At 38.6% G+C, this 25,377-nt stretch overlaps 1 protein-coding gene across 4 annotated transcripts in view; it reads left to right on the plus strand.

The window, feature by feature from the left end:
* Positions 1-25,377, plus strand: part of Immp2l (inner mitochondrial membrane peptidase subunit 2) — an 868,678-nt gene that overhangs the window by 569,127 nt on the left and 274,174 nt on the right. For all 4 annotated transcript variants that reach the window (XM_052738392.1, XM_052738390.1, XM_052738394.1 and 1 more), the window contains exon 5: positions 3,084-3,149. In XM_052738392.1, the coding sequence (XP_052594352.1) occupies positions 3,084-3,149 (66 nt within the window). The remainder of the gene's footprint in view (positions 1-3,083; positions 3,150-25,377) is intronic.

Consider the following 25,377-nt stretch of genomic DNA (forward strand, 5'->3'; position numbering starts at 1 on the left):
TTCTCTCTTCTGTGCCTTTTAATCTGTTGGTAAGGTTTAATCACTAAAGTTTTTGTTTATATCCTAAGTAGGTTAATTTCCATTTTTATTTCAGTTTGGGTTTTCTTTGTTTGTTTTGTTTTGTTTTGTTTTTTCGAGACAGGGTTTCTCTGTGTTGTTTGGTGCCTGTCCTGAATCTCGCTCTGTAGACCAGGCTGGCCTTAAACTCCCAGAGATCCTCCTGGCTCTGCCTCCTGAGTGCTGGGATTAAAGGCATGCGCCACCACCGCCAGACTCAGTTTGGGTTTTCTTTAGTGATTTTATTTCTTTGTTAAATTTTACTTTTATGTCTTGAAATGTTTTTATTATTCCATTCAACTGTTAGTGTTTTCACAGTCTGCATTAAGGCATTTATTCATATACTTTTGAAGGTCCTTGAACATAGTCATAATTGTTATTTTGAAGTCTTTGTCTTGTACATCAGCTACACTGCTTTTCCCAGAGATTATTGGGTAGGGTTGCTGGCTTCCTGACTAGGCATATTGTCTTGATTATACATGTTTGTGTTTTTTTTCCCCAGAGATCCAGGTATCTAGAGTTGTAATATGTATGTGTTATATAGTATAACAGAATATTATATAATAGTATATTAATATGTATGTAGCTACCTAGTCCTGTCTTTGTTTGATGTATGGATGTTCTTTGGTTGCTCTTGACCACTCTTGATGCTAGGCAAGTGTGGTGGCTCTAGGGTCCCTGGCAGAGTGTTGTGAGTCAGGGGTTACACAAAGGATTAGAGATTGGTAGAAGGAGAAGCAGAGATTGACAGGAGGAAAGAGTTAGGGGGATCCTGGCTCACCACCAAGAGATGGGGTCCCTAGGGAATGGAGGTGGGAGGGAGGAGGGGCTTCTTCAGGCAAGCTTTAGCAAGACTAAGAGAAGGTCTCGAAAGACTGGAATGTAAGAGCTGGAAAAGCATTTTCTAGTAGTCTTAAGGTGCCTTGTACAGAAAACTCAGTTTCTATAGCTTGAAGGTAACAGAAGCCCTCAAGTCAGATTTAGAATTGTCAGTTAATGACACTAAACTTATCAAATAATAGTTACTCAATTTGTCAAAAAAGGCTAGTCAAAACTCTAATCCAATTTCCCTTCAAAATAAAGAATATTCATAATCATGTAAAAGTAATTGCAGCTATTTTACATAATTTTATTTTCTATGTAAGGTGTATTATGAGATATAAGTTGTATTATAATTCTTTTAATTCAGAACACACTTAGAGTTTCTCTAACTTTATTTCTGTTTTTATACCTTTACATTCCTTTTAAAAAGCATTTTAATTCAAAATGTGAATTGGCATGAAAATATTTTATCTCTAGTTGATTTTCAAGTACACATTAAATGATCATTTATATGACATATGATCTGGTCCTTGAAACAAGTCTGTTAAATCAGAGGCTTAAAATTTTGCCAGCAGGAAATTGTCCATATTAAGATGGAGTTATCTGTCCGTTGCTGCAGAACAAATTCCTCCAATACCTAGCATCTGAAGTCAACAGATATTGATGATGCACATTTCCTAAGGGCAGCCGAGGTGGGGACACTACTCAGGGTTTCTCTAGGATGCAGTCAAGCTGATGCTCAGGGCTGTACAGCTTCTCCAGCCTTGACTGGCACTGAGGGACATGCCTCTCAGCTCACTGCTGGGACCTTAGCAAATGGAGTTCTTCCCCATGTGAATGTTTCTATAGGGTTGTTCAGGACAGATGTGGCTTGCTGAAGAGGAGGAATAGAAAAGCTCAAGGTGAATAAGAGACTCTTTTATAACGAAAGCTGAGAAGTGCTATCCCCATTCCGTTCCCATACTCTCTTGACCTCACAGATCAATCCTAGTCTAATGTAGGAAAGAATCATTTGAGGTGCAAATTCCAGGAGGGGGGGATTTATTTAAGTAGTGTGTCTTTGAATAAAAATTTCTCACCACAATGGAGATTAAAATAGAAAATATCTTTTTAACTATTTCAAAATCTGTCAATTTCTTTTAACTGTTAGGAGCACTGTTTATCTCTCTGAATTCTATAATTATCAGATCGCTGAACTTCAATATGATGTAAAGGAATTCTCTACTTTCTTCTTAAAAAATATTTCATTTTTTTTTTCTGGAAGATCCTCTTTTAATTTTAAAGTGTCATAAACTTTACAGAATGTTATTAGTTAAAAGAAATGTCTGCTTTCTTACATATAAATCCTTTTCTTATAAGTACTTGTGTTGCTGGAGTTTTTCTGCCTGGCCCACAGTCAGGACAAATCTCTCTCACCTCCCAGTCCTACAGCCGCTCAGACCCGACCAAGTAAACACAGAGACTTACATTGGTTACAAACTGTATGGCCGTGGCAGGCTTCTTGCTAACTTTTCTTACAGCTTAAATTAATCCATTTCCATTAATCTATACCTTGCCACATGGCTCGTGGCTTACCGGCATCTTCACATGCTGTTTGTCATCGTGGCGGCTGGCAGTGTCTCTCTGACTCAGCCTTCCACTTCCCAGCTTTATTCTCCTCCTTGTCCCGCCTACACTTCCTGCCTAGCCAATGGCCAATCAGTGTTTTATTTATTGACTAATCAGCAACACATTTGCCATACAGAACATCCCACAGCATAATTGTCTTTAATAGCAACATACTAATAATCTTTATCCCTTAATATCTAAGTTATATATCCCTCTTGGTTTCTGTTACACTTTATACAGGGTCTTATGTAGCCCAGGCTGGCCTGGACCTTGCTGTATATGGAAGACTCCTGTTCCTGCTGCCTCCACCTCTATGTACTGGGATTGCCAGACTGGACCAATTTTATCTGTATTTCCTCTGTGTTTTCAGTTTTGTTAAGTTTTACTATGGCTTCTTTATTCTCAGAGATTTAAAAAAATTAATTATCTCATAATTATCTCAGGTCACTTGAAACCCAAGTAAGGTTGATGTCGTACCATGGGTGTAAAGAATTCTGCAATGATTTTATTATAGCCAATTTTGTTGAACAATTTATTTTTTTCCCTAAAATAACAGCAACAGCATTGATTATATAACCTTTTTTTTTTAATCCCAGGTCTCCTAAAAACCCAGAACAGAAGATCATTAAGAGAGTGATTGCTCTTGAAGGGGATATTATAAGGTAGGTCCCCAGGCTACTGTTTTTAACCTACAATCTAGTGGTTTTTGGTTCATTTGTTTGTTTGTTTGTTGTTTTTTATTTATTAGAGACAGGGTTTCTCTGTGTAACAGTTCTGGCTGTTCTGGAACCCTGTAGACCAGGCTGCCTTCAAACTCACAGCAATCCTCTGGAAGAATCAAAGGCATGTACCACCACCTCGTGGCTCACAATCTAGTGTTTTAACTTGATTTTGAGTCATCATTTGAAATTAAAGCAGAAAGTGGCTTGGGGTCTAGAACTCTGGACAAACTTCACTTGGGCATCTACTTCAGTGCATATCACTGTTTCCATAACCATTTCAGGATGGAAGGTGTGTATGAAGTTACTGAGCATACCATTGTCCTTAAATTATAAAACAGGATAATTATTAAGGCAAGATCAACCACATACTCTGACCATTAAATCACTGCTTTCAGGTATCAACACTGGCACAATTATTTTAATATTATGACACTAATATCCATTTTAGAAAATTTCACAAACATTTCAGTATTTTAAAATCTGAACACAGAGTCATAGGACTCTTTTATAACCATAGAGACAGAGACAAGTTGGATAGAAAGTGAAACTTGCATTTCTGGGTTCATAATGAGTGTTAAAACTGCATACAGCACTAGAATAATCAAGAATTTGATTAACAGATAGAAAAATCTTATATATTGCACTTGATGATATAAACAATATTTGAGAATAGACAAGAAAAACATTAGTGCGTGATGCATCTGATTTTGATTGCCTGCTTTCAAAATATAGCCAAGTGTAAACAATATAGTAAACAAATGCTTGAAAACTATATTCAAGAAGTTTTCTGATCTTGTTTCCACCAAAAAGTCCCTCCTAAAAATACCTGTGTTGATGATTATATAAGCAAAACAAACTAACTGAAAAAAGCCCCTGTCAGTTTTAGAGCAGAATTGAGATCAGCAGTTGTGAAAAGCTGGCCTGAGATCCCTAGAGTCCCCAAGATCCATTTTAGGGTTCTATGAGATCAAAACTACTTTTTTCATAGCAAAAGAGGTCTTTTATCTCTCTTTTTTTAAACTGTTAGCCTATTATGAATATAGGATGGAAATTTCCAGATGTGTTAAATGTGATAGATGGAATAATGAAGCAGAGAGAGCAGCCCAGCTGTCCTCTAGTGCACCAGACATTAACAACATTTACAAAACATTTACCATGGCCTGTCCTTACTCTTTTATCGGTTAAAAACATTGTGATTTTTATTATTGATAGTATATGGTTTACTATTTATTGAATTTAACAATACTTTTAAAAGCTATTCAGTATTTATGCATGTATACAATGTGTCTTAATCAAATCCACCTCTATTCCCTGTCTTATCTCTTGAACCACTTTTCCCTCCCAAAGTCATATCATATGTTCTCTCTTTTTTTCTATACTTTTCTTTTTAGTAAAATAAGGTAGGAAAACCATAGTCAACAATAAGTGGGTTAGTAGAAAAGTGTTTTGTTTTCACTTCCTATAGAAAATGGATTACTTTCAAAGAACCTGTTGACTTTCTTCTCCTTTTATCAAGAATCATTCCAGGATTTTTATTTCCTAAAGAAACAGAGACAGGTATATACTCCGAAAACGACACACTCCACAGGTAGAAATATCCAAGCACACCTTTAGTGTCTGGAAAACTGTGTGAGTGTGATGCAGTCTCACTATAGAACGAACTGGCAACCCTGAAAACATCACTGAGTGAGTGAAATGAGTCACAGAAGACTACAAATTATGTGACTCTGTTTCTGTGAAGCGTCCAGAATAGCTAAATGTGCAAAACCAGAAACACATTAGTGACTTCCCACAGGCGTGAAAGAGGGGAACAGAGGGCCTACTAATGGGTACAGGGTCGTTTGCTTGTTTTTAAGGGGTACAGAAATGTCCTAAAATGTGTTGTGTGACAGTTGTATAGTTGAATATGCAAAAATTACTGATCTGTACATCTTAAGTGGGTAGATTATATGTTATATGAACTGCATCTCAATGAAGCCAGTCTTAGGCAACAAAAATAGTCACCAAAACAAATGCCCATTTTATTCATGTACTCTAACACAATTAAGAATGTCAGTGAATCAGTATTTTTTATTTCATTATAATCCAAAGTGAACTTGGCCATTTCTCATCATTGATCACTGGCTGAACAGTCAGCACTGTGAGATTACAGAAGTCTGCACAAGATGAAACTCCACAGCAGACCTCTGAGAGGACATTAAGCATTGTTCCCCTCACTCAGTACGCTTACATTGGGTTCAAACAGCAGAGGCAGACCCACAGCCAGAAGCAAGCTGATGAGCCAGGGTTGGACTCACCTTCTTGGTGGATACTGTTGAAGCCCATGCAGACGAAGCCTGCAAATGGATGCCAGGGTCCGTGTCCCTGTTATCGCCTTCTCTGGACCTCAGTCATGGGGAATGAGTGGCAGAAAGAAGAACGGATTTACAGTCAGGATTTATTTCCAGTGTAAAGTCTTTTTGAGAAATGTTTTTGTTGATTAATTAGAAAAGTAAATCATTCGATATTGCTTCATGTCTCTAAGGGGAAAAACATCATTTCTTTTCTTTGAAACCATGGCACCTGATTGTCCTAGGCTTCCGAGTTAGTAGGTGAGGGTGTACCCTTAATGGTTTCTCACACTACTGAAAAGTGTTAAGGGGACAGACAATTATATAATAAAACATTTACCGATGAATTTATTTTAGTTTGTGATCCCTTTCTTGCAATTGCGTGTTAGAAAAATTTTAGGAAGATGATCCCTATCAACCACAGGGGTCATTAGCCTAACAGTGCCCTCCCTTGTGACAAGCAAGGAGTTCTATTGGGATGTGGCTTTTCCAGTCTATTTTCCCTTGGGTATTACTGAATTTTCTAGGAGGCAAGCTTAAACCAAATGTGAATTTTCAATATCTGCTTTCTTGGAAAAAAAATTGATATTTCTTAGAGAGAGAGAAAAAGACCTCACTAGATCTGAGGTACAGATCTAGGATGTATCCATTCGATGGACTGCTGGTCAACCAGCTCATCAGTGGAGTTTGGGGTAGGTGGCCTTCCCTGGTGTGGCTCCCATGGATAGAGAGACCAAGTGACCTGGAAAGCACCCTGTAGTTAAAAGGAACCTGTTGTAAGGAGTTCATAGGAATGACAGGTACCAAAAAGGCTCCCAGGGCACAGCATTGCAGTTAGCAGTCATTTAACTTAGCATTACCTTTTCAAGTCTCAGTTCAATGAAACTGTAATCTGTTCTCTTCAGTAGTGGCTTTCACTCTACTCCTTAAGGAAGATTAACTTTTTAAAGTTTTGTTTTTAATTACAGAAATAGTTTGGCTTTCTTTAATTGAACATGCTATGAAGAACATCCTTGCTCACAAATACTGCTTAATTTTATAGACTAAATAGACTAAAATGGAAATACTAGTTATAAAAGTTTGGGGTTGGGGTTATTATTGCTTTTAGTTATAGCTAACCTCCCAGAAAGCTTTTTTTGAATTTTTATTTTAAAAGATGTTACAAATATAAATAAATTACACACCAAAATTAATTAGTCCCAAAGACTATACAGAAAGTTTTTATATATTTGTATTTGTCAACACTACTCAAAATATATTTCTCAGAGGGAATTTATTTAAAAGTCAAAGAAATGTGGACTTTAGTTTCAGAAGTTTAGACACTTCAATACAAATTTTTGAAACCAGTTCTTGTATAGGCTATATTAAATAATGCAGCTCAAAACAAAATTCTGTACTTAAAACATGAGTTTTTGTGTGTGATTTGAAGCATGAATTTTGTCAATGTGTTGGAGCTCACCAAGGTTTCCCAGTGGCTTTATCCAGCAGGTCTGCATAAGAAGCTGATTGGATCATGGACCTGAGTACCAGGTGTTTGTAAGGGTCTACACTCGGCTTTATCTAGCAAGAGGGAAGTCCTTTGCCCCTCCCCTTGGCATTGTTATAAAAAGCCCCTTGGAATAAAGTCCTGGGCAGGTGGATAAAGATCCAGGCCCATGCGAGGCTATCCTGCATTTCTCTCTGTTTCTCTCCTCTCTTTATTTCTCTTATCTCTCATTCCTCAAGAGTCCCTGGGGTAAATAAATGTGGGAGCTGGTCTCCTACATCAATGACAACAATAGTACCTCAATTATGAAAGGTTGGACACCCCAATAGACCTTAATTCCATCCATTTAATGATCACTGGCCTGAGTACTGGAGAGACAAGGTGAACAAAAGAGACATTTAACCTTCATTTGCATACATGCCTGTTGCTGGGAATGGAGAGTGAGTCTACAGATGCATGCATGAACATACATGGGTAGGAAGGATTGAGAAGTGGGAGTGAAGAGAGGTGAGTTTAGGTGAGGCATTTGCTGAAAACTTCTCTAAGCTTTGGAAATGTAGGTAAGGAAACAGTGAACCATACTATGTGGAAGAAAGATAATCAAACCAAAGAAATAGCCAATGCAAACCTCAGATACAGACTAGAAAAGAGTTCAAGCTCTTGTAAGAAGCCAGCACACAAAGAACAAAGTTGAAAGATAAGTTCATAGAAGTTTGCAGAGCTTTGTGGGTCCAGGCAAGGACTTCAGATTCATTTTAGTAGATGACCAGCCAAATATTTTTAAAGGATTGTTGTCTGCTCTATGCAAAAAGAGTAAACACCAACAGTGTGACTCTGAAAACTCTGAGTATTCTCTCCTGACAAAGTGCAGTCAAGCTTCTCGTGAAAACAGTTAAGTGCCTCTGTTCATGGCATGCATGATAACCACTTTGATTTATTTCCAGTGACCCAGAAAAAAGCAGTCACATTATTTATAATCCACTGATTATGATTTATATTGACAAAGTAAAATATAGAGTTCGAAGTATTTGTTCAGTGAGTTCGGCCAATACTTGAGATTGGAAATGAGGAGACTTTGACGGATCTAGATTTTGTAACTTAATGCCACTATTGGTTAAAATCATAAGGTGATTTATTTTGATTCTCTGATACTCTTAGGAAAGAACTTAATTTCTTAATGTTGACCCCACTGTGTATGCTTATATATTAACAGTAACAACGAGAAGCTAATGAAAGTAATATTTAGTCATATGCATTAATTCTACCATAGCTATTTGCTTTTTCATGTTAATTTGTTATGACTCTCGCAGAAACACTGTTTTAGAAAGCATAAAATGAGGACAAATACCCCCACTGAACTATAGGGCATTAACATGAGTCAGCCACAATTGAAATGTCTGAAGCATCAACTCTGTGTATAAGGACAAGTATTTCTGTTTCACAGATCTGGGGCCAGTCAGCAGTGAGGCCTTGTATCATGCCCCCTCTTTTAGAATCTGGGGCTCCATATAGTTAACAATGCCAAGGAAGTAATCATATGGAGTCTTCTTGGTCCCCATGGACAGGATAACCATATAGTTTATCACCTAAACCATGACACTCTGCAGAGGGAAATTAGTATTAGTTATGCATTGGGATCATCATCAGAATCCAGAACTGCCAAGATAAACTGTAACAAACATACGTGAAATGTAATCTACTTTATCATCTACTTCATATGCTTTGATTTTATGTTGTTCCTGGCCTTCCTTGTTCAGATGAATCCTATTATTGTTGTTTCTTAGTTCTTTTTTTTTGGGGGGGGGGGTCTGCCACCCAGATCCTAAATATATCACACATAGAGGCTTATTCTTACTTATGAATGCCTGGCCTTAGCTTGGCTTAGTTTCTTGCCAGCTTTTCTTAACTTATTCCGACTACTTTTTGTCTCTGGGTTTTTCCCCTTCTCTAACTTCTGTAAATCTTACTCTTACTCTTGCTGTGTAACTGCATGGCTGACACCTGGAGTCCTCCTTCTTCTCTGGCTCCTCTCCTCCCAGATTTCACCCTCTATACATTCTCTCTGCCTGCCAGCCCCACCCATCCTTTCTCCTGCCTTGCTATTGGCCATTCAGTTCTTTATTAGACCATCAGGTGTTTTAGACAGGCACAGTAACACAGCTTCACAGAGTTAAACGTTCCACAACAGAATCCTAAAAAGTGTCGTCAGAAACAAAGTAACTTCTAGGCTCCAAGAAGGAACCAGGTGAAGCGGGCTGGGTCCTGCCCGTACCACAGCCACTTTCTGCCAGAGGACCCAGTGCTAGACTGTCTGAAAACTGAATTGCCAGTGCAGAGCAGTTGGAGGCAGGCAATCATGGGCTTTTTTTCACTGAAAAACATTTACATAATAATTGCTTTCCAAGTTGAAAGACTATATTAGAAAACATCAAAACACCCTCATTTATTAAAAATAACTCTGGTATTAGCAAAATAAAAATCCATTGAATCACTCGAAATTAAACATTTTAAAGCTGTTGATTTTAAATGGACTGTTGAAGATCTGGAAATCAATGTTGGCCTAGCACAGACTGTTGAGTCACACTGTATTCCAGCAAATGGTTAAGCAGTATTAGAAGAAAATAGAACTGAATTGAATTTTCCTCAGTAAAACTACATGAGGCTGTTTAAATAACATCTTTGTAGTTGGTGTACCAGCTCAGACTTATAGAGCCCCAATACGTCTGTATGGCTGTCCATGAGGAGCAAACATTCTGTCCTGAAAAGAAGGATATATGGAAAAAAAAAAAAAAGCCTATGTTCAGGATTCTGATAAAGACTGGTGGATGAAATATTTTGGAGTATGCAAGCTAATAGATTTATAGCTCTCAAATGGGATCAGGGTGGGTGGTTCCTGAAAGAACAGAGGATGTTTATACGCTGGCTTTAGTTGTTGGTAACCTGAGCAGGTTTTCAGAAAACACCACGGTCCTTTCGCCTAGTTGACTTTGATCCACAAGTTATTCTGCAACTGCATTGGCATTGTACTTCTAATTTCATACTGGGTGCTGACCAGTGATGCTGCTTAATAGATAAGGTCTTGAGCACTTACATTAAGTATCTTGGCATTAGTTAACCGAGTGTTGAAATTATCCCTGCGGTGCAGAAGTTTTTATGTTTCCTCACTAAAGAATTACAAGTTTGTTGACACTCCTTGCCTTTGTGGAGTGAAAGATGTAGGGGATTATTTATATTGATATTGTTGAGCCAGAACATAAAAATGAAGTTGCTAATAAAAAGATAAATGCTTTAGCAATTGGCACTTCTTTCTAATCATGAAAGAGAGAGATAGATAAAGGGTGCTTTTACAATGTTGGTCTTAATTTTTAATCAAAATAAATAACTGCTATTTATGCCTATTTTTTAATCTCAAAATCATTCCTGCAATCAATTTAGCAATATAAGGGTTGTTTTAGATATTTGAATGTTGATCTGAGAGGATGTGACCCTTGCTGAAAATCCACTAATGATGGCACTTATTACTGTGGTGGTACTCTACCAGCCCTGACGGTGTTTCCCTAAAAGGTTTTGTATTCTAACATCTCCTGTCTCTTGAGCAGAGTTCTTCCTTAGGTACAAAAATCTTCATTTTTATTCATTCTTGCAGAGCTGCCCGCTTATTCATTCAGTGTGGCAGAGAGGCTGTGGGCATATACAATGGATTCCGACTGTCTTGATTTAAATTCCAGAAGTGCCTCTTCCTATGTTTCCTTGACAAATTACCCAGTTCTACAAAACTAATTTTTCTCATCTGTAAACTTGACATTATCATAGCACATACTCCATAGAGCCTTCTTGAAAAATCACATGAACCAACTGATATAAAGTGATTAGTGCAAAGCCCAGGACATAGTATGTGTTTTCACGTGCTAGGTTGTAGCTGTAGTTGTGGTTCAATTGTTCTTTAATGAGTGCCTTGTATTTACTGTATTCCAGATGCTATTGAGTTCCAGGGTTAGAAATGCTAAAGGTCATAGGTAATTCTTACCCTTTATTAAGTTCATAGCAAGACAACAATGGCAACAGAAGAGATACAGTATAACGAGATAATTGTTACTGGAGAGATGTGCTAAAGCTTCTGGAGATTGTTTGTGGTGGGGGGAGGGCATATGGTGGGACTGAGGAAATGGACTATGTTGATGAAAACTGGTGGAAGTAGGAGGTGAGGAAAGGTCTGTTTCCTTCTTAATTAAAGAGTATTGCTTGCTTGTTATGGAATGTTCAGATACTCCTGTATCATATGAGACAAAGAGAACTTCCTCATTTTGCCTATCCCTAATCATACTCCTAGACATATATATGTTATCTGTCTTTCTAATCCACATCTCATAGAAGGAACTTGAAATGATAAGGAAGGTAGTTGCAATGTAGCTTCTTTTTCTCAAACATTCTCCAGACACTTGGGATTCTTTAAGGACTTATATTTTCTATGTGTCTGTCACACTAGCACATCTGTGTTGCTGTAATACACTAGTGTATCTCACATGATACATTCAGTAATTATTTATTATAATAAATAATGATCCTAGCAGTAACATACATAAAGTATCTATGGATATACTGTGGGGTCACAGTGGTATGAAATCTAGATAAACTACTCATAGAAACCAAAGTGAAAATGAATATTGAATATTCCTCATACTCTCCATTGCTTCCATTAAGCTCACAGTCTTGCCTTTCAGGCATTGTGTCCTTTTTAGGCTGCCCATGAGAGAATGTGTCTGAAGTGTTTCAGAGAGGAACCACAGTGGCTCAGCTTACTTAAGAAACACTTCTCCATCATGGAGCCTGAATCGATGTGATCTGGTGGGGCCCTCAGTCACATCTCCATGGTGCACTTTAAGACCTAGTGATCAGCTTCTGACTTTGATGCTTTTCCTGGGCCTTCTTTTACATCTCTCACGTTGGTTCTGGGGTATCACTCCTCATCCGCAAATATGGACAGATAATGTCAAGGGCTCTTTGGAGTACGGTGTTCACTAGCAGACAGCACATCACACCCAGGGATGGTTACTGTTAATATTTGAGCTCCTTTACTGCTGACTCAATTACACTTCTTAGTAGTAGACCTTTCTAAAGATGTGAACTCCAAGTCAAATAGAAATACTGTCTTGAAACAGAGAATACTAACTTTTTGTGTGCTCCTTTGAACTAAATATTGATTTTTATTTTTCTTCTACCCACAGTAATGCAAGCTGTCAAATATTTTGAAAAGACATATAAGTGTAATTATCACCGAAGGATGCTCAAAAGATTGGCTTTTAAAACACTTTCTTGAAACAGAACTTAAGAAAAATATTTCAGCCTGAATAACACGTAAGGAACAGCCAGCACTTCTGACCTGAGCAACTCCTGTTAATCTTGTTTAAGTTTACCATTGACTGGTTCTTCTTTTGAAATGTTTAGAGGGAAAATTGAGAAGAGGGAACTGACACCATTCAAGATATTGATTGCATTAATTATGAATGCTTTTAAATTTTTACAATTTTTTTTTTTTGGAAAAAAACACTTTTCAGTGACCCAGGACAATGAAAAGTAGTATGAGATGGTGTATGAGTGTTACATGTGGAGTAAGGACGTGAAGAGGTTGTTCCAGCTCTCTGTTTTTGCAAGCCATGTGACATCAGCAGCTCTTGACCTCTAAAGTCTGGCTTATTTATCTGTCCCTTTTCAGGGCTGTTTTGAAGACCAAATAAGATAATGTACCTACGTCTCGTTAACTTGAACACATTATCATAAACTAAATTCTAGTTGGCTTCTTCAGAGCTTAGTAGAATGCATTCCTTGCCCACTTTAGAATATCAAATATTTTGCTGTTACTGTTGAAAGAATTCTATAGTACTACCATGTTAATATATAGCTGCCACACATGTTATGAACCCTAGCACTGTTCTGAAAAATTAAAGATAAATTGATCTTTTTATTATGGTGAGACTTTTGTGTGATCTCCCCTCTTAAATTACTGAGGATGCAAGGTAGTAATGTTGACTGAGTGCACTCATCTCTCCCAGCTGAAATTTTAGAGTTGTCGGTTAGCAGCTCATTTCTCCCTCCCCCAGCTCTGGGTAATCACCATCCTACTCTCTGCTTCTGAGAGTATGATAATTTTAGATGACTCACGTAGGTGCAGTCATTCAATATTCATGTTTCTGTGATGAGCTTAATGTACTTGGCATGAAATCCTCAAGGTTTTTCCATGATTTTGCCAATGTTGGATTTTCATCTCCTCTAAAGCTGAACAAAAGCCACATTTTTTTATCTGCTCATCTGTTGATGGATATTTAAATTTGTTTACATTTCAGAATATTACATGGTCATGTTATATAACCCTGACTGGCCTGGAACTTCCTACATTGTGATGGTTCCTCCAGGTTGTCAAGCTGACTGCATCTTAAATTAAAGAAAACCCAATTGGCTGGGCACATCTGTGAGGGATTTTTCTTAACTAAATCATTTGAAGAGGGAAGACCCATCTTTATTTTTTTAATGCTTTCTTTTAATTACATACCTTTATTTCTTTGTCAATCAATATAAATAAATAATTTTGGCAAGTACAGCAGTCTTAATGGAGAAATATTTACTCTTTTTTTTTTTTGAGGTGGGAAGATCTGCCTTTAATCTGGGCCACACCTCCTAGTGGCAGCCTATATAAAGGGCATGGAAGAAGGAAGCTTTGGCTCTTTGTCTGCTTGCCCTTCCTCTTGATTCACTGATATTAGAGCCTACATCTTGGGGATTCAGATTCCAATGTATATTGAAGACCTGCTGAGACATCCAGGCTCACAGACTGAACAACTAGTGGGTTTATCACCACTAGATCATAAGTATAATTATCACCAAAGAATGCTCAAAAGATTGGCTTTTAAAATACTTTCTTGAAACACTTTCCATTGGGAGACAGCCATTGTTGGACTAGCTAGACCATAGTCTGTAAGCCACTCTAATAAATCCTGTATGTGTATTTACTCTGTTGGTTCTTTTCCTCTAGAGAACCCTGAGTAACACAACTTATACATATGTAGACCAGGCTGGACTTAAATTCACAGAGATTTCAATGCCTCTACCTTTCAATGCTACATTTGAAGGTTTAGCCATCATGCCCAGCATGGAGGCTATTTAATGAACATAAATAAATACTTTATCTCTAAGTTCTTACTGTGAATTCTTTTAGAAAAATAATGAAAAGTTCTACTCACTGCTAGATCATAGAGAACAGTAGTTCCTCCCCTCCCCCTCCCACCCACTAAGCTTTAGATAGACTCCCAATGGTTTCAATTAGAGTCATCATCAATCTGAAAATATTACATAGGCAAGTCTGGACATAGTTCTGCCCTGTTCCAGCATGATAGACTATCATAGCACCCTGCTCCCTCATACATAAGCCATCAGCCATCCCTTAGTCAACATCCTTACTCTGTATACACGACCACCCTTCAGCTATTGAACTGCCTTGCCAGTTATCAGATCAACTATTTCAGCATCAACTGTGTTCAGATAATCCATATTTTACCTTAAAAAGATCACAAAATACAGCAGTAATGGTAGCAGCAGTTTAGATATGTCAAAGAGAAGCCATAAAGTGTTTCCTGAAGGAAAAATGTAAAAAACATATATATGTATATATATATATATATATATATATATATATATATATATATATATTCTAGAAGACCAAACACCCATGTAATTAACATTCATAATATTCATTATAAAATTTGTAATATTGACCAAACACCAAAGGAAAAGGCATTAGGTAGGAGGATAAACTTAGCTTGCAGCCTAGAGGGAGAGGTACCACAACACCGTAACATAGTGTGGCTTTTTTTACTGTCTCAGAGACAGCTGCATGCAGACAGGATGGACTGACTTCTGAAACAGGGAGGGGGCAGTTTGAGGGCCTGTGCTCTAACAGCTCAGAGACAGGTGTAGAGTAATGGACGAAAGTAGAAGGTCTATGCATAAACCCATGCCTAGACAGTCAACTGATCTCCGCGGACACTGCCAAGAAGACCCAGTAGTAAAGGACAGTGTCATTAACAAGTGATAAATCTGCATAGCCACCTGAAGAACACTGCAACTGGGTCTTTATCTCACACTACGCACGAAGGTCGACTGATGATGGTTTAGAATCAGCACTACAGCTTGCAGATGTGAAAGCACAGTGGGAAAGCTTTATGACAGTAGTGTTGGCAGTGATGTCATGAGCATGATGATGAAAATCCTGAAAAAGAAATAGAAAATCCCTGAAAACTTTCTCTACGAGTGCTCTAATGCAGCCTCTGCCTAAGTGGGGCTCTTGCCTCTTGTCTTCCTGCATATAGTTTCTCTTTGTAAAGAACTGCACTTCCTGTTCTTTCTTATCTATGCAACAGTGATCAGCATACTCCCTATGAAAGGCCTGTTATTAAGTATTCTTAGCCCCATAAGCCATGCTATCTAGAAAACATATTGAACTCTGGTACTATAACAAGAAAGGTTATATGAAAAGAAATTTCCCATAAAATACTATTTCTGGAAACAGATGTAGGTCTACATTTTGCCTATGAGCTACAGTTTGCTGGCCCTTAGTGTATATTTTTGATTTTTGTTTCTTTAACTAAATTAATAGGAAGTGCAAAACATGGATCTAATTTTGGCCAATAGTTTAGAGGAAAAATCATGCATCTATTGGTGTTACATTGGCTGAGGCAGAGGGAGTGCGTTGATTGTGGAAATGTTAGCAGCCATGTGAGCACACCTGGACAAAATAGTTCTTTGATTTGAGTTGGGCAAGTAGAGTCATGCTTCAAGAACTCCACAAGGGTGCTTCAAGTGGGAAGTAGTCACATGCTCAAAAAAGAGACTACTCAACTTCACTGCCCAGCAAGCTTATGTTTAATACAAAAGCAGTAGACCTGCAGCTAGGCATATGCTATCACTAGTGTCTTTCCTCCTAAACTCAGCATCATTAGAATGACAGATATCTTTTGGCTATTGTTTTAGCTCAATCTGTCTGCGCTGGGCCACGCCAGCAGTACACAAAGAGTTGTTTCTTTAAAGTAACATAACTCCTCAGATTATTTACTGTTACGGAAAACATCCTGATGTTGTCTGGCTTCCTGGGAGAGAATGCCTATGTACGTAACAATGTCTTAATCTTGGGTATTAGTGATCCCTGTGTTCTAACTTCATTCTGAAACCAAGAATATATTTGCTGTTTTGCAAAAGCAGAAAGTATCTGTTGATGGAACTATTAATTATAAAGTATCCATTAAGCCAAGAGTGCCCCTAGTTTTCTCCTCTAGAGTGATGTTATATGAGTCTCAGTATTTCTTACTGGAAAATCTAATGTCAGATTTTGATATTGAGTATCCTGGTGCTTGTGATTCAAATGAGAATTTGAGTGAAAAGGATTGATTTTTTTTTTCATTATTAGGAGACTGACAGTTGTTAGTATTTTATTTCAGAAGAGTAAATTGTATATTTGAGGTTTGCTAACCAGCAAGCCATTAACTTTGTGCTCCACTGCAGGACACCTGAGAACCAGGGAGCTTTTCTACTCTGTTTATTACACAAATAAATTCTCCTCCCTGAACCCGCTGCAATACCCTGATTTTAATATGCAGCTGGGGCTGCCAGTAGTAAATGCTCAGACCTAGACCGCTTCACCTCTAGGCGCTCGGAGACTTCCAAAGAGCATTTCTGGAGTCTCGATTTCAATTTTACACACATCAAAAAGTAAATGACTATTTAATCTTTTACTATAACATGAAGAGGAGAAGTAATACATACTGGAATGGAGTTTAGTAGGACGGAAAGCCAAAACTGAAAGATTTTCTATTTGAGATGAAAGTATAATGAGCAGCAAGCTTTACCAAAGCATGGGGTATGACAATAGGAGAGGAAGAATGAGCAGATTAGAAACTGGGATATGCATGGGAAAGTAAGGTGACCTTTAATGGAATTCTGGGGCTGTCTTTGGGGGATTATGTAAATTAAGCTTCCATTCCGAATCGGATAGAATGCAACTATCATTAAAATCAAGAGAATGCTTGCTACATGATGGAAATTGAAATGAACCCTAAATTGATGTTTCAGCCCCAGTATCCTCTCACGGCTTTCAAAAAATAATGCTTTTCTTTCTTATTAGAACCTGCAATGTTTTTTAGCAATAAAGTAGGATGAATCAAGAAGGAAGTTGGTGCAACTTGTACCCACAGTGTGTAAAGTGTCGCTGTGCACTGCTTCTAAGTCTGCTAATAGAAAGCTTACCGCTCTCTTACTGCGATTTCCATTGGGATGTCCTCATTACTAGTAAGAATGAATAGCACATGTGCTTACTAACCTGGCATTTCCTTTTCTGAGACCCGCTGTAGAGTTGTGCATCTTCAAAGATGCCATTTTAGTGTTTTCTTGTCAGTCTTAACATTATTTGAATTCTTTGTCATATTTAGAGCAAATATATTTCTAGTTTGTGATTTGCTTGTGGTTTTATTAATTCTTAGGATTATTTAAAGGAGTGAGGTATATAAACATCTTTAAAGTTATCCAATCTCACTTCCCCCTGTTTTAGATCCATAGAGCTTTCGATCATAGAGAGATTTTATAAATTTTGAAAAATTTGGTATAAATTTTGTACCTCCACCTATTGGCTTTATATTTATGTGTGAGTTGATGCTGATCTGTTGACCTTTACAATCACAGAGAAGTGGGAGTACCCTATAAGTTTTGTACCTTTGTTTTCTCAATATTTTACATTTAGAAAAGTACTAGAAAAAATATTGGAGAAGATCGGACATCTTCTATTGTATGTGCTGATTCTCAGGTAGAGGCTGCTGTTCTTGTAAACTGTTTCTCAAAGTGTGGTCCTGGCCTAAGTGCCAGTGTGCCCTGGAAACTTGTTGGAAATGTAAATATGTGATTCTCACTGCCTCCATATGCAATGAGACATTCTGGGCAGGCAGTCCAGCAAGCCCTCTCTGTTTTTAGACACAGTGGAATCTGCTAAGTTTCGTTGGTGTTGCCTCTCATTGACTGACTGAATTTGAGCTGAGTATGCAGCCTCTCTTGACTCTGGTGTGGTCAGCAGAGATGGTGATATCTTCTAAAGGGTAAATGTGATGAATGTCTTAGATCACAAGTCTCAGGTTGTCTCCAGATTCACTGCCACACTGCCTGCCTTTCTCAACCTTAAAGTCCCAGTGCTGGTTTTGGGGTGAGAGGTCTGGTGGGGAAATACACACAATGTACCCCCTTAATGGAGAGTGTTAGATCTTAACCACCGCTCCCACCTCCACTCCTTAGGGTTTTTGGTGATGGCTCTAGGTCACTTTGTAATTTCTGCATTCTCTGGGATCTCAGAGTTCTAGAAGATAGAAAGAGTTCACAAACATTTGATGATTTGGGGACTGAAGGATTGTAAATGTGCCTCTCAGCTCTTTACGCTCAGTTAACTATTGTGCCGACAAAGGGGGACTGGCTCATACCCACGTCAGGTGGGACTGACACTAGCCAGGGTGTTTCTGCGCTCCAGAGTGGAGGAGTGTGATGTCCCCTGTTGCAGAGTTTTTGCTATGAGGCTTCTTAGAGATGTCTGGGAGTGCTCCCTCAGAGCACAGTGCAGCAGGTAGCTGAGGAGAATCAGCAGCGTGGTGGGTTACTAGCCTACTTCTTCCCCAACTACTGTGGCTGCATCCTAATTGTTTCCCTCTTACCCTTGCCAAGGCATCACTCATTCTTCCACAAGAACGGCTGTTTCAGTATGAGTCTTATTATGGCATCTAAATTCTTTAGCATAACTGAGTGCAGTTTAGCCCAAATGAATGCCTTTTCAGCCCTGTTCTTCTCACCATGCCTACAGCCATTCCAGTAGTTTGTGGCTTCCTGGCAGCTGCCTGCCTTTTTTGGGTACCACTGTTTTTTGCAGGAAACAACCTTCCTTTTGTCTTGCTCTTTTTGTTTTTGTTTTGTCTGGCCAGCTCCTACTCAGCAATTCTATTTCTAGGAATATATCCAGCAGATGTACCAGCACGTGACTTCAAAGAAGTGTGTGAGGGAGCTGATCACTGCATGATTTATAACAGCAGAAGACTGAGAGCCTTCTAAATGAATGGTGCCACAACTAAGGACACTGTTTGGAGTTCTTGGAAGAATGCATAGCATTACAAGAAAATCACTGTAGGAACCAGCTAATATACATACAAAAGCTAAAATATCACTAAGACTTCTTAAGCCATGGTTTGACCTTTGGAGAAGTCCTGGACTTCTTTTGTGATAGTAGCTGAATTCCATACGTTTTCCTGCGGCTTGCTGCAAGGCTCTTCTCCAATCTTGGCTGAGGAAGTCGGTCTTGTTTTCTGCTAGGTTAGTTGGCCCTTGAGCTGTGCATGGTTCTCTTGTCTTTACCTACCGTCTCACCAGAAGAGTGTTGGGGTGACAGGTACCTCTGTGTAGGTTTGGGGGGTGGAAACTCAAGTCCTCAGGGCTGCACAGTGCCTTAACCCACAGAGCCGGCTCCTCATCCCAGGCATCGCTGCTCAAAACCTTCTGCCGTTAGATTTTGGTCCTTCTGTGAACTATAGCATACTGTGTTTGCCCTGTCATGGCCTTTACCACCGAGGGTAAGCAGTTTTCTATTTTACGCACATTAAAAAGGTTTTACTATTGTTTAATTTGAAATATTTCCACGGCTAATAAGAGTAAGTTCTGTATATATTCATTAACCTTTTTTCTTCCTGTGAATTGTCTGTTCCATAATTACTCATTTTTTAAAATTGTATTCAATGTTTTCTTGTTAGTTTTTTTATAGTATGTTTGTTGATTCTTTATAATTTGGATAACGTTCAATTATTGTGTGCTACAGCTCTATTGTTAAAGGTTATTCATATTTCATGGGCTAGAGAAATGGCTCAGTGGTTAATAGCTTGTACAGCTCTTACAGAAGACCTGAGTGATTCCCAACACTCATAAAGTGGCTAACAACCAACCACTTGTAACTCCTGCCCCAGGAGAATCTGATGCCTCTGTCCTCCGTACTTGCACTTATATGCACATACTAACACACACACACACACACACACACACACACACACACACACACACACACAAATAACAGTTATAAATAAGTCTTAAAATAGACTTTCACACTTTCTATTTATGCCCATATTTTAGTTGTGTATAGCAGATCCTTTTCCATCCCTTCCATCTAACAAGATAATGTATCTTCACCCTTACTGAAGTAACCCTCATCTACACTGTTTCCAGAGTAATTTATTGAACATATTGTATGCGATGCATGTAATTGGATCAAAGCCAGCTATACAACCCTCTTGCTACCTGTGAGCTCTCTGGAGTGAGGGAGTACAATGCAGTTTTTGAGCCAAATATAATCCTGCCGAAGAAATCTAGCATGTTGAGAAATTTAGCATATTTGTCCAATTTAATGACTGCAGATAGCTCTGTGCAATATTTATAAAACTTTAATCCTGAATATCACTCTGTGAAATGACTCTACTTATTTTGGAAATATTTCAACTTAGTCCAATTAGTATCAATCCCAAGTCCTTATCTTTAAAAATGTAAACTCTCTAATTTGCTGAGCATTAGTTCTTCCCGTAGCTGAAGGTTAAGGAAACCAAGTGGTAGAGAACAGAGTCTCCGCCATCTGTTTCCCTTCTCTCTCCAGCAGTTCAAATGCTGCAGGGATTGTCCCTGTGTGACAAAGGGAAGCAGATACACTTGTTTAGTGTTGAAGCGGCCCCTGTCAGCCAGATTCGGCTCACTTTCTCTACGATAGCACACAGCCAGTGCCTGTGGCTTGCAGTGCATGGGGGCTGTTTCCCACTGTGTTATGATAGCACACAGCCAGTGCCCGTGGCTTGCAGTGAATGGGGGCTGTTTCCCACTGCATTATGATAGCACACAGCCAGTGCCTGTGGCTTGCAGTGCATAGGGGGTGTTTCCCACTGCATTCTTGTACACCACGAGTTACTTGGGCTGTGTTTTTTTCCCTCAGGGTCTCAGCTGTCAGAGTTTAATCATATCCAGGGAGATGGAATAAAAGCATGATGAAACTATGGGATATATCTTAAGACCGACCTTTCAGGGTGACATGTATTATTTCCCAGTCATATGTTCTTGTCCTAAACAAGTCACACGGTTGAGCTTGCTGTCAGTTTGGATGGCATGTGCAGCCTTCCCCCTAAGATGGAAGGCAAACATGTGAATAGTGTGCTCTAGCTTTCCCTTAAAGCTGTCTTGAGAAGGAATTGGTTTTACTCCTTCATAAATGTGCACACACAATAGATAACGAATGAGCATCTGCCACGCCAGCATAGGAATGCCTTGCTTTTCAACTGTGAGACCCTTAGGGGTCGCTGAGTGTGAACACTGCAAATGTTTAATTACAAAAGGTTTCTGAACATACAAAACCAGAAATTAAGTCACAACCAAACACAAAACGAATCTGAGATGTTCTGGCAGGGTACACCGTGCCAAGTGTCGTTCAGCTTTGCTGCAGCCTTGTTCTGAACACACATGTGCATTTTGCACTATGCATGCTGTTATGCTGTGCAACACCAAAGAACACCATCTTGAACACCTTGCTTTGCATTCCATACTCCTGTGTTGATGTGGGTTTTTTGAGTGGGGTGGAGCATTTCTTAGCTTTTGGTAGTCTTAACTTGGGGAGGTGAGGTCAGAGCACCCCCCCACCCCCGCCCAGCCAATGGCTTGTCTCATATCTTAGAAGAATAAGGAGACATGAACAAGGAAGGAGCAGAGTGAAGAACTCTTGAGAATGGGGTGGGCTCCAGATGAGGAATACCACCACTCTCCCTGCTTGGGATGCTTTCTTTTCTTTAATTATTGACTTAGTTGTTGACTTAAATTTAATAAAAAGAAAATCATTAGGTCAAGTTTGGCTTTAGATTAGGAAAATTTCTAACAATTCCTGAAATGCCATAAAATAATGCTTCTGCCAATTTATACTATGTATATATGTGAAGCTGTGTCCACAGAATTTATGGTTATAAAACCAAAATACTGATGCACCCGGAAAACATCAGGGCAGTTCTGTCTCCTGCAGTATCAAATGTTCAGTTGAGATTTAATTCCTTATGCAGAAATACTTGTGTAAAAAATATAAAAGCATATAAGTGGCAAACATATATGTGTACTAAAAATTGTTTTAAAATAAATTTTCTTATTGTTATCAATAAATATTTGAACTTTTATACTCCTATATACCCAGTGTTGAATGAAAGAGGTCTCAAGGGGTAAAGTTCTAGAAGCTTCTAAGTAAGGAAAGTAAGCCTAGGTCAAAGAACTCACTGTTACAAGTTCCTAAAAAGTACTGTTTCCCGCCGGGCGGTGGTGGCACACGCCTTTAATCCCACCACTCGGGAGGCAGAGGCAGGCAGATCTCTGTGAGTTCGAGGCCAGCCTGGTCTACAGAATGAGTTCCAGGAAAGGCGCAAAGCTACACAGGGAAACCCTGTCTTGAAAAACCAAAAAAAAAAAAAAAAAAAAATTACTGTTTCCTGTGGTATTGTATTCCCCCAAATATTGTGCATTCTAATAAACTTATCTGGGGTCAGAGACAGAGCAGCCACAATATTAAACATAAAGGCTAGGCAGTGGTAGCACACGCCTTTAATCCTAGCATTCCAGAGGCAGAAATCGATGTGTTCAAGTCCAGCCAGGCATGGTGACTCATCACGCCTTTAATCCCAGAAAGCAAGCCTTTAATCCCAGGGAGTGGTGGTAGAAAGCGGAAAGGTATATAAGGCATGAGGACCAGACACTAGAAGCATTTGGATGGTTAAGCATTTGGCTGGTTAAGCTTTCAGGCTTTGGAGCAACACAGTTCAGCTGAGATTCATTCTGGATGAGGACTCAGAGGCTTACAGTCTGAGGAAAGAGGACCAGCTGAGGAATTGGCAAGGTGAGATAGCTGTGGCTTGTTCTGTCTCTCTGATCTACCAGCATTGACCCCAATAACTGGCCTCAGGTTTGATTTTATTAATAAGACCTTCTAAGATTCCTGCTACAGTTTCCCATTACAATGGTCAAGTTGACAACTGCAGAGAGACCCTAAAAGAGAGACTCTTAGAATTGGGACAGTGTGAAACTGAACAGGTTAGCTGCTGAGCCTGTATTTATTTTGTTGTATTTTTAACCACCAGGGTATATTGTTTTGAGTATTTATCATATCCATCTGCTTTTGATTGTTGTCATGATTTCAGATTTTTTAGCACAGATACATATCATTGTTCCATCAGTATATGTTTCCATGTGTAATAATAGGGGGGTAAGAGTGGCTTTACAGATGCTGATCATCGTGGGCACCTAAGTTACCATATTTGTCACAGTCCTTGGATGCTGACTATATGTTAGTATCCAGAAAGCTCTGGCAAACATTACTGTTGTATTCTATAGCCTTCTGTCTATGTAGTTTCTGTTTACTATTTTTTTCTGTCTATGGGATTATTTGTTTTTGAAGAACAGAGACTGCTCATACCCCATGTGGGCCTTGACTTTCCTGGTGGCTTGGGAATCAATAAACTGTCTACCCTCTGAATACATAGTTCTGATGTTTGAAGCTCTCAGTGTTTCTCTGTTAGAAGATTTTCTTTGTCCAATGCTTTTTAAATACATATATGTAGCAAGCTTGGACCACCAACCAGCTCCCAAATCCAGACATGGAGACTTATTATCAATTATGAATGCTCAACCTTATCTTATGCTTGCCCCACTCGCTCTTATAACTTTATTTAATCTGTTTCTTTTCATCTACGTTTTGCCTCAGAGCTTTTTGCCCTTCTTTCATTCTGTATGTCCTTCTCCATGTCTGGCTGTGGCTGCCTGACTGGTTGGCCCTGGGCGTCTCCCTCTCTTTCTCCCTTGTTCTTTCTCCGTTTGTTCTCCCCTCTCTTGAGCCTAGATTCCTCCTCCTACTTATTCCTATCTACTCCACCTATCCTTCTACTGCCTAGTTCTTGGCTGTTCAGCTTTTTATTAGACCAATCAGGTGCCTTAGGCAGGCAAAGCAATGCAAATTTACATCATTAAACAAATGCTGCATAAACAAAAGTAACACACCTTTACACAGTTAAAATGATATTCTACAGCATAAACAAAAGTAACACATCTTTACCCCGTTAAAGTAATATCCAACAATGATTCAAAAGGATCACATTTTAAGGAAAGGTAAGTATTTGAAGGGAGAAAAATCTTTCTGGTTCAGAAGTGTACACAGCTGTTAACTAGTCAGGTTGAAGCCCAAGTTCATGAAAACCTGACAGATAGGCTTTGTAAATAAAGAAGAGGGTTAGCATAGTAGCTTCATATTAATTTTCACAACACTTTCAGTGTACTTGTTGAAAATCTTGTTGTAAATGCTATTATGTATTTTCTGCTGAGTTATTCTACAGCGTAAGGTTAACTTTTGGCTGTCAAGGGTTGCTAGTATTTTGTAAAATTATAAAATCTTGCCACATTATGTTAATGTTTACTATAAGAATCTTAACTCTTGAATGAAATACAATTTGTAGATGAAAACAGTAAAGTTATACTTTGAAAACAGAATTTGTTAGTTAAGCCACAAATATAAGCCACAACAACCAAACAAGTTAAAAAGGAAAGGGAGATTAACAGCAGATTCTATATCAAATCAAGGCCAATAAATCAGTTTTCATATTCATTTGTAGCATTTTTTAACTTAGCTTTAAGTCTTTTTAACCAATTCTTTACATTTTATTTTAACTGACTAAAGAACAGCGATGCCATTTTAACAGAAATTGAGCTCAACAATATACCCATAATTCAGTGAAGGAGGAAGAGCCAGAAAGCCTAATGAATTAGAATTTGTTGTGTCACTGTCAGAACCTGATTCTGTCTTTGAATTGAATTCATGATTTTCCTTTGTGCCTCTTGTGTGTGGATTCTGAAGGAACATTATTAAGCATTAGATTTCACCTTCTCAGTAGGAAAAGCGCACACGTAAAACTGTGAAAAGCATGAAGGTGTTTAAATTAGGCCTGCTGGGATTGAATGCAATAAATAACACCAAATTGTGACTTATTTAAATTACTCACAATTTCAAACCCTTTGTCTCTCATTCAACAACAAATGTCAGCTTTTGTTCTATGGGTAGAATTATGAGGCAGTAAGTAAGCATTGACTGCATGCTTAAATGTAGTAATGGAATTAGAAGACTTTCAAACCACAACTTAACAATCCCTGAAAAGATGTCTTTTGTGTGCATGTTAAGGAAAAGGATCACAGTAGGATTCCTTCAAAACCCACTGGAGAATAAGAACACATCTGAGCTCAT

The sequence above is a fragment of the Peromyscus californicus genome, unplaced genomic scaffold (genome assembly GCF_007827085.1).
Source record: "Peromyscus californicus insignis strain IS unplaced genomic scaffold, ASM782708v3 Scaffold_15__1_contigs__length_86483966, whole genome shotgun sequence".
NCBI classification, from domain to species: Eukaryota; Metazoa; Chordata; class Mammalia; order Rodentia; family Cricetidae; genus Peromyscus; species Peromyscus californicus.